Source organism: Centroberyx affinis, unplaced genomic scaffold (genome assembly GCF_046629955.1).
Source record: "Centroberyx affinis isolate AG114_WGS23_722 - 3 ecotype Tasmania unplaced genomic scaffold, CSIRO-AGI_Caff_v1 ptg002149l_1, whole genome shotgun sequence".
NCBI lineage: Eukaryota > Metazoa > Chordata > Actinopteri > Beryciformes > Berycidae > Centroberyx > Centroberyx affinis.
The window spans coordinates 266,205-275,416 of record NW_027280466.1 but is presented as its reverse complement, the minus strand read 5'-3'; the positions used below and the strand labels follow the sequence as shown (position 1 = coordinate 275,416).

Below are 9,212 nucleotides of genomic sequence, written 5' to 3'. Positions count from 1 at the left end.
TTATGAAAATTAATAACAGACACATTTGATTTTTCATACAGTCTCTAACCTACATACTAGGGCTCCAGATTTTACCCGCCTTGTATGCAAATTACGTAGTAAAAGATTCGCGCCACGGCACAGTTCATGAAAGACACTGCGTTTTAATTCCGTAAAATACCTCAGCAACACATCACATTGTAATGTTTTATCAGTCAAAACATATACCGAACATTTGAAAAAATATGTATAATGATTTTGACTTAGAATATAGCCTGCCGTTTTTGCTGAGGATTTATTTCTCTGTTCACTTTGCGAGAACGTTTTTATGCAGCTGCCAGGACTTTGTCGTGGCGCGGGAAATGAACAGCTAGTCCTCTGGTGGGCAGGCTGCAGGAGTTGCATTGTTCAGTTTTCTGCAGAGTTGCTTGAACGGTGTTTTTGTTTGGAGTGTAGCAAGAAAAATGCGATCCACCCGCTCCAAGGTAAGGAAAACAGCAAAACAAACCTCATTCTTTTGATTAGGCAATTATATCTTGTTAATTGAGTCTATTATATTCCATTATCCAATATATATTCACATTGTATTCATAGTTATATCCTAGACTCTGCTGCTGCAGCGATTCAAGTTTCATCTAATTAATTCAAAATGTATAAAGTCAATAACATTTACAAGCAGTTGGGATTGTTTAGCTATCAAAACTGGGACGCTTTCATTTTGCCTCAAACTAAGCAAGTTTGTAAAATGCATTTCCGCCATCCCTAACTTACTTGGGGGTTAAAGTCCAACCTAAATTAAAAGGCATCTTTTTTTTGTTGCAGCAATGCAGACCTGATAATGAAATGTTGTGCTAACACTAGTAACTTATAAGTTGAGTGTCTCTGGGTGGGTTTAATATGAGTGTGTCCCGTAAACCATTTGAGGCTACACTTGGATCTCATGGCGCTGACGTTAGCTGTGTCTGCTAGGTGAAGTAACTCCTTTAAATTCGGCATTTTGTGTCCCTTTTCCCTGCCTGTGGTACTGTGTGTTTCTGGAGTCAGGGTGACCTTGTAGTTGCAGACCCCGTCCTTTATCCGAGATCAAGCCCTTGTTCTGGCTTTGATTTGGCAAGTATCCCCTTGCTGAAGTGTCCTGGAGCAAAACCCTGAATCCCTCCCAGCTCTAGGGGCGCTGTTCTGTAGCTCCCCCTGACCTCTGACCTCCCTGGATAGGGGGGCAAGTGGAAATAGAATCCCACTACTGAGAACAATAAAGCACTATAGTATTATTTGACCGTTCTAAACGTACCTGTCCTCTCCCTAGACGCTGGCAGCCCAGGCTCCCTCCACCAGGATGAGTTTGCGGAGTTTCCGTACCATCCCACTGGTTCCCATGGAGACTTCATCTTCCTCCGATGATAGCTGCGACAGCTTCGGTTCTGATGGAGGCTTTACAAATACGGTAACAACGCAATACCAAATCTCATCGTGATTATAGTTCTGTTGAATGGCGGTGACTTAACTAATGGTTATATCTGTCTGTATTTTAGAGGAGCAGCTTGAGACAAGCAAGGAGGATGGGAGGGAAACCAAATGTATTTGAGTCCACTTCAGAGGAGGATACATGCAGTGGGTTTGAGGACAATATGATCAACAGCCAGATGAGTGCTATGGTGAGTTTCTGGGGGGGGAAATTGTGCTGGTTAGTTGCAACATATTTCAGAACTTTATCAAGCAGCATGCAAGTTTCCTCTAACAGTAAAATGTCTTGTTTCAGAAAGTGGACTCTGAACCTCCCAGACGTGGCCGCCGATCCCAAACCCTTAAGGTCGCCATGACGTTCCCCACCAGGAAGGCCGGCAAGAAGAGGCCTGCATCTGAACCCCTCACTCAGCCCAAAGTGGCAGAGTCCGACTCTGAGGAGGACAACTTCATGAGCAAGAGGGCGCTGAATATCAAGGAGAACAAAGCAATGGTACAATTCCATGCATTTGTTTGACATTCATTTGACAATTTTATATTGATACCATCTGCGACTATGAACTGAGTTTTGGTCAGAATTGCCTGAATTTGTTGTGTTTTTCGTTTAGCTAGCAAAGCTGATGTCAGAGCTGAACAAAGTACCTGGCCTCTTCCCAAGACGGATGGCAATGTCAGCATCCACTACGGTAATTAAACCTGAAGATGAATCTTTCTACTTGTTGTGTAGTGCCGCACAGGACAGATTTTAGTGGTGCTCTATTTTTGATTAGTGTGTTTTGAACCTCTTCAGCCTCGCCGCGCACCCCGGCAGTCCATGGGAACCCCAGGAGCCCGAAGGAGGAACCCGGCACGCACCTCTCGACCCCACACACGGTCCCGCACCCTGGTGGACGGGCCCCCCAGCCCCACTCCAGAGGAGGATCCTGAGGACAAGTTCAGCCTGGTGCGCAAGAGCCGCTACTATGAGGAGGTGGATGAGCCGGTAGGTTAAACCAGGAGCGTCCGTCTACACCTCTGTCTTGTATGTTGCACTGCATTCACTTAATATCCAGGCATAAATCAAATGCTAATTAACTGCCTGTATTCCAGGCACAGCCGCGTCGCCGCTCCTATAATGGCGCCATGGCCATACCTCATGTAGTGCGTCCTGTGGAGGAGATCACAGAGGCAGAGCTGGACCGCATCTGCAACAACGTGAGGGAGAAGGTCTACAACAGCTCCACTGTAGGTCCCGCATACACATTGATAATGCAAAGATTTATGAGTCTTTAGAAGCCAAGTTTTGATTGCATTGCTCTTTGGTTTAAGGCAACACCTTTTCTTTCTGACAGGGATCCACGTGCCACCAGTGCCGTCAGAAAACGACCGACACCAAAACCAACTGTCGTAATCCTGAGTGTCAGGGGGTGAGGGGTCAGTTCTGTGGCCCGTGTCTCCGTAACCGCTACGGAGAGGAGGTCCGGGATGCTCTGCTGGATCCGGTGAGTACTGAGACGTTATGGAATGGAATCATAATTTGACCGTTGGCGTTTTCGGGCGAGTCTGATTTTTATCTTTTGATCCTCTTGTCCCTTGCAGGAGTGGCTGTGCCCGCCATGCAGAGGGATCTGCAACTGCAGCTTCTGTCGAGCCCGAGAGGGCCGCTGTGCCACGGGAGTGCTGGTCTACCTGGCTAAATACCACGGCTATGATAATGTGCACGCCTACCTGAACAGGTAATTCTGAAGTGTAAGCTTTGAGGTTTGTCCTTTTTTTTTGTGTGAAGTGTCTGTTTTTTTTTTTTAACATTGGGTTTCTCTGCTCTGCAGTTTGAAGAAGGAGCTGGAGAAGAGCAGCCAGTAAATTTTGGAAGATGGAGCCCCTGTTGATTCTGGACCTGACTGACATGCTCTCTGTGACCATATTTACATGCACACAGTGTAATTATTGCCTTTAGTTTTATGAGAATAATAACACAATGCTCTGTTAATGTTCCCGTTCATGCGATTGGACTTACTTTGAGCATTGATTGAAATCTGGAGGAGGCACACACACATTCAATCACTTCCCCCCTGCCCATAGCTTGCATGGTTTTTCTGTTGCTCCCACATAAATTTCCTGCAATTTATTAGTGCTGAGCCTCTCCATAAAGACTCGTCCTTTATAAACAAAGCTGGAGGAGAAACAACCCGAGCTATTTTAGGGAAATGTCGCAACTTGTGAAAACTCCAATGGATGAGCAAACTGATAAGGTGCTCGCATGTCCAAACGACCCTCAGTGATGCAGCTAATATCATGGCCCCCTGTGACCTTTGGTCAAAGCAACATTTTGCATTTTCTCAAGACTTAAATATTGCTGTGCATGTAAACAAATGCTCTTTTGTTTTAAATTCCTAAGTCATGCTTGCTGCCCTATTTCAAGCTTGTTTTCAATTGTTATGAGATCTGAACACGTAAGATGAGTTGTTATATTTTACATTGTTTTAATTGTTTTCAATTGTTATGAGATCTGAACACGTAAGATGAGTTGTTATATTTTACATTGTTTTAAATGTATGAGGTTTATGCAGCCCAAATGAATATAAATTTGCCTCCAAGGGAACCATCTTTTTTTTTTTAAACTGCAAATTTGTTTATGCTTGTGTTTTTACAAGTTGTTTTAACCTTTACTTTCATGGTTCTGATGAATGGAAATGATCAAATGTTATGTTACTGACAGGATCAAAACCTGCTTTCTTTTCTCTGTTTGACTTGGAGGCTTTCCTGTAGAAACGGTTCTTGTGCGACTGTTGGATAATCTGCTGTTCCCACTGAGGTGGTGCAGGTGGAAAGGGCAGAGAGCCCGGGGTCCATTGCCTTCCACTACTAAACCAAGAGGAACTGTGTGATATACTACAGTGCCTAGTTAAATATCCTTCATTAGATAACTGTCACTAATGGTGTGGAAACAATTAGCACACTCTAATGGGAATCTCATACCTGTAAATCATTTTATCCTGTTAAAGCACATTCTCGCTCTGCTTCCAGTCTTTTTCTCTCATTTTCTGGCGATGCCTTGCAGTGTAAGTAGGAATGGTTTAAGGTTCCACTGAAGTGGCGATAGAGTTATGGCCGGCGTTTTCTGTTCAAAAATGTGATAATCCACAGGAAATGACTTGGAGTTAACCTTGGGTCGTCCATAGCCTTCCAAATGTACTTCATTTGACCTGCACCATTTCCAGTATACTGTATGCTCTGATTACTTGACACCTTTTCAAAATTACACTCGATTTTATTTCTAACTGTGATGGGGTTTTTTTCCTACTGAGTTTCTACTTCAGTCTTGAGAAAAGAAGATCCCGCAACACTGCTCTTGCCCAGCATCACAATTTATTGATCATACTAACGTTTTGGTCCCTCTGGACCTTTGTCAAAGAGTATTTTAAACAATTCTTACAACAATGATCTTAAATAGATAATGCTCCGCCCATTCTGTGTGCACAGGTGTGGGACAATTATTCTCCTGTGGGAGTGTCTCTCAATAATTGACAGTAACATGTACAATCTGTCGCATTATAGTCCACACATAAGAAAAAGAAGAAAAACAGGAACAAGTGAGACACAACGTCACATACTTATGTCTATTTACAAAAATATTTACAGAAATTGCATATCTAATGAATGAAAACATTGGCCTTGCAGCTTTCATAAGTCATTCAAAATTAAATTGTGCAATCATATGAAATACTTGTATCTTGAGTGCACCATAAATAGGTCTATTTGATCCCAAAGCTCCTTAGAGCATGACATGCCATGGAATCTCATCGTTCAATCCTTTGGGGGATAAAGTTTGCAAATTAAATATCCAGTATACTTCTCTTCTATTAAAAATGTCATCAATGTTACAACCTCTCTCTGGCAGAGTCACCTTTTCAGTGCCCTGGAACCTGAATGATGAGATGTCATGTGTGAAGTCATTGAAATGTACTGCTGTATGTACTGGTAATCTCTATCATTCCTCCTTATGGAGCTCTTGTGTTCACTTATTCTCTGTTTTAATTGGAAGAGGTTTTAACAAGGCCTGTGTACTCTAGAGCAGTGGTTCTCAAACTGTGGTACGGGTACCATCAGTGGTACGTGGAACGCTGTCAGGTGGTATGCCAGATGACTGGTGAAAAACCCTCTGAAACCATTACAGTGTTTATAATTTCTTAAATTGTGATTTACCAGCGTAATCAAAAATTTTGAATAGACTTATAATGTTTTCATATTTTCAATTTTGCTGTTTCATTCTGCACACCACCACATACTTATGTTGTCACTGCCTACGCGAATGACACATTTTATTTTTATTTAGGCTATTTCTCCTTAACTTAACCAGGTGAGTCCCATTGAGATGTCCATCTCTTTTGCATACACATGCGCTCATACCGCTCATTGGTACTTGGATGGTTTGCTTTGATCAGAGGTTATACTTGGTTCAATAAGTTTGAGAACCATTCTAGAGTACACAGGCACACAGTTTTAACAAGGCCTGTGTACTCTAGAGAACACAGGCCTTGTTAAAACCTCTTCCAAATGGGTGCTACAAATGCAGAGGATGTGCTCAATGTAATAATATGGTCAAATGTAATTACTTTTCTCATCCTCATACTGGGAAAAAGTATTTTATCAATGATGTCATCACATGTTCCACTTCTCATGTAATTTATATGATCAAATGTCCTTGTGGGTTAGCCTATGTTGGTAAGACATCACGTTCATTAAAACAGAGAATAAGTGAATACAAGAGCTCCATAAGGAGGAATGATAGAGATTACCCAATAGCAGTACATTTCAATGACTTCAAACATGACATCTCATCATTCAGGTTCCAGGGCATTGAAAAGGTGACTCTGCCAGAGAGAGGTGGTAACATTGATGAAAGTTTTAATAGAAGAGAAGTATACTGGATATTTAATTTGCAAACTTTATCCCCCAAAGGATTGAACGATGAGATTCCATGGCATGTCATGCTCTAAGGAGCTTTGTTTAAAATTGTTTAGAATTGTTTAAAATACCCTTTGACGGGGTGCCCTGGTGGCTCACCAAGTAGGGCGCGTACCATTTGGCTCAGGCCTTCCCGTAGCGACTCGGGTTCGAATCCGACCCGTGGTCCTTTGCTGCATGTCTTCCCCTCGCTCTCTCTCCCATACCTTCCTGTCTCTCTCTCACTATATCTCTCAAATAAAGCATAAAATGCCAAAAATAAAATCTTTAAAATACTCTTTGACAAAGGTCCAGAGGGACCGAAACGTTAATATGATCAATAAATTGTGATGCTGAGCAAGAGCAGTGTGCTTCTTTTCTCATGACTGAAGTGATACTTTCCAACGCACCTGCATCGGAGATAGTTGGATGTGCAAATATCTCCATGGAAAAAATACTGAGTTTCTACTACCTGGAAGAGTAATACTGAACTGTTGTGAGGCATATCCATTATGTTAATGCTTATTCTGCGCTCATTGGGTCAGCTGAAGATTTTTCATTTAAGTGTTTATTCCTGGAGAACCTTGTTATCGATTTTGTTTGACTAGTCTGTACCTAGTACAGTGCTTGTTTGTGATTATTGATACTGAAAGATGGAGAAAAAATCCTGAATACCGGTGGTGACTGAAAATCTCCAGGATTATTAATGATTTACGTTGATTTCTCCTGAATTTCCATGGAATATGCATGCTGAAGAGGGAAAATGTTGCACTAAGTGAATTATTGCTTTAGTGTTTGGATTAAGGCTTGTCCCTGACCAAAAACATGTAGTCAACTGATTGAACTGTCAATTACTAATAAGATTGTCAACTAATCAAATAGTTCTCTCAATTTACAAATCCATAAAATTGCTTTCTGTCATTACTTTCCTCTTCATACCTAATCATACCTAATGATTTGAGATCTAGTATGTATCAATGATGTAAACATAATGATTGTTGATGCCTAACATCCTTATACATTTCCAGGGAATATTTCACCCAGCGAAAAAAAAAAAAAAAAAAGGTCAGTAAGACCCCAACAACTGATTGGTCTTCTAAGAGTGGGCATGACTCAGTTTTTCCAAGCTATTCTTAATAGAGATGTATATATGTTATTAGCTCCTCATCATCCTATTTTCTAAGGCTACATCTGTATAAATATAAATTCAATTTTTACAAGGATTTTTCCCCCTTTTCTCCCTCCGAAAGCAACATTTCAAAAACTATTATTAGTATAATAAAGATGCACTTGAAAATACTGGTACTGTATTAAATACCAATGATCATCCACTTTGGGGTGATGAATATTTAGGGAAATAATTGTTTACGACGCTCAAGCATTGAGCTGATCTGGTAATCAGGCTATGAAATACAATATTTATTCATTAGAGCAGATTTAATGAGGCCTTGCGGCGCTAATTATGAAAACCAGTGTAGCAGTAAATGAGTAGCGCACGGTGGCGGGCTGTGGGGTACCTGTAAGGAGGGACTGGGGGTTGAAGTGCCCTGAGTGCCATGGCACACTGAGCAGCAACACACAGCCCTCTGCCTGCCTGTCCAGCCCACAGCCATACATCACCGGACCTGCAGACAGGTCACAGATGGGGCCCCCCGTCCCAGCATGCCCTGCTCTCCCAGCTCCACGAATTAGGGCTGGATTTCCCCCCCAGAAGCATCTTAATGCTGAGGTTATCTTTGTTCTGTTGAAAGTCAATGGCCAACACTTAAAATAGACTTAAAATATTGCTTCTGGGAGAGCTGAGCCCAAGGCAGCAAGGCTTGTAAATATTGTTACACTGATATAGGCCGTAATGCTGGGATAGGTTGAGCAATTACTCTGCAGTTTCTATTTATATGCAGGTTTAGAGATATGTAGTCGGATTTCACATCATAATTCTATGGGTTTTGATTGACTGATATTTTCATTATGGCTGCAGGGTAGCGAGAAGACTGTTAATTTGCTTGAGTGTCCTGCAGGTCTGCAGTGATTGTGGTGGAGCCAGAAGAAAAGCTGAATAAATGAAACTCACAGGGCACAATCACAATCTGTGGGTCAAAATCAACTGATTAATTATAATTTAGAACCAATCTGTCAGGCCTCTGCGATAAATACCCTTTCAGACTTGCTGCTTAATAACCAGCTTTATATGTTAAAATGTAAAAATCTACAGGGTTTCGAAATTAAAATGATCTACAAAGGTATAATTGTTAATACATACAATTAAATAATTGAAAGGGAACACAGTGATGGTAAGTACTTTAATGTTTTTGATGATAAAACAAGAGACAAAGCATTAGACAGAATAGAGGACTCGCACATTGAGAGGCCCGCTCTTGCTTATTTTGACGATGTCTCGGCCAGACAAGTTTCTAGACAAGAATCTCCCTCTTCCTCTGACCCCTGTATCCTGGAAAGTGTAGTGAAGAGAGTGCTGTTAAATGCACAGTGAGTGACTCGGGGTGGCAGGAGGCTTATGACATGTTTCTTTCCTCCTGTTCCAGCCTGCGTAGTGATGGAAACAGCAGTTTGGTCCAGGTGTCAGGGACATTATCAAAGAAAAGGGCTGCCTGCAGTTGCTCCATCTCTGAGGAAATTGCCAACTCACCCTAACAAAGGAAGGCATAAGTGCACTTGCTGCTGCCTTCAAGGGGAGCGTGATAAGATGACATTATAAATAGAGAATTGTTCATGGAGGTGGAGGGGTAGGCACATCAGGCAGCTGAACTTGACAATTCTGTTTTTCATGTATAGTTCTAAAGCCTGTGTGGGTTTATCTAAAACAAAATCTACTTTTTATGTAC

The 9,212-nt window shown here is 41.7% G+C and overlaps 1 protein-coding gene across 1 annotated transcript; it reads left to right on the top strand.

The window, feature by feature from the left end:
- The first annotated feature begins 396 nt into the window (after window positions 1–396).
- On the top strand, window positions 397–4,753 carry cdca7a (cell division cycle associated 7a). The gene is made up of 10 exons (XM_071531953.1): window positions 397–464; window positions 1,286–1,423; window positions 1,512–1,634; window positions 1,739–1,936; window positions 2,052–2,129; window positions 2,234–2,425; window positions 2,533–2,667; window positions 2,775–2,924; window positions 3,022–3,158; window positions 3,252–4,753. The coding sequence occupies exons 1-10, from the start codon at window positions 444–446 to the stop codon at window positions 3,283–3,285; spliced, it is 1,206 nt and encodes a 401-aa protein (XP_071388054.1). The 5' UTR covers window positions 397–443; the 3' UTR covers window positions 3,286–4,753.
- The last annotated feature ends 4,459 nt before the right edge of the window (window positions 4,754–9,212 follow it).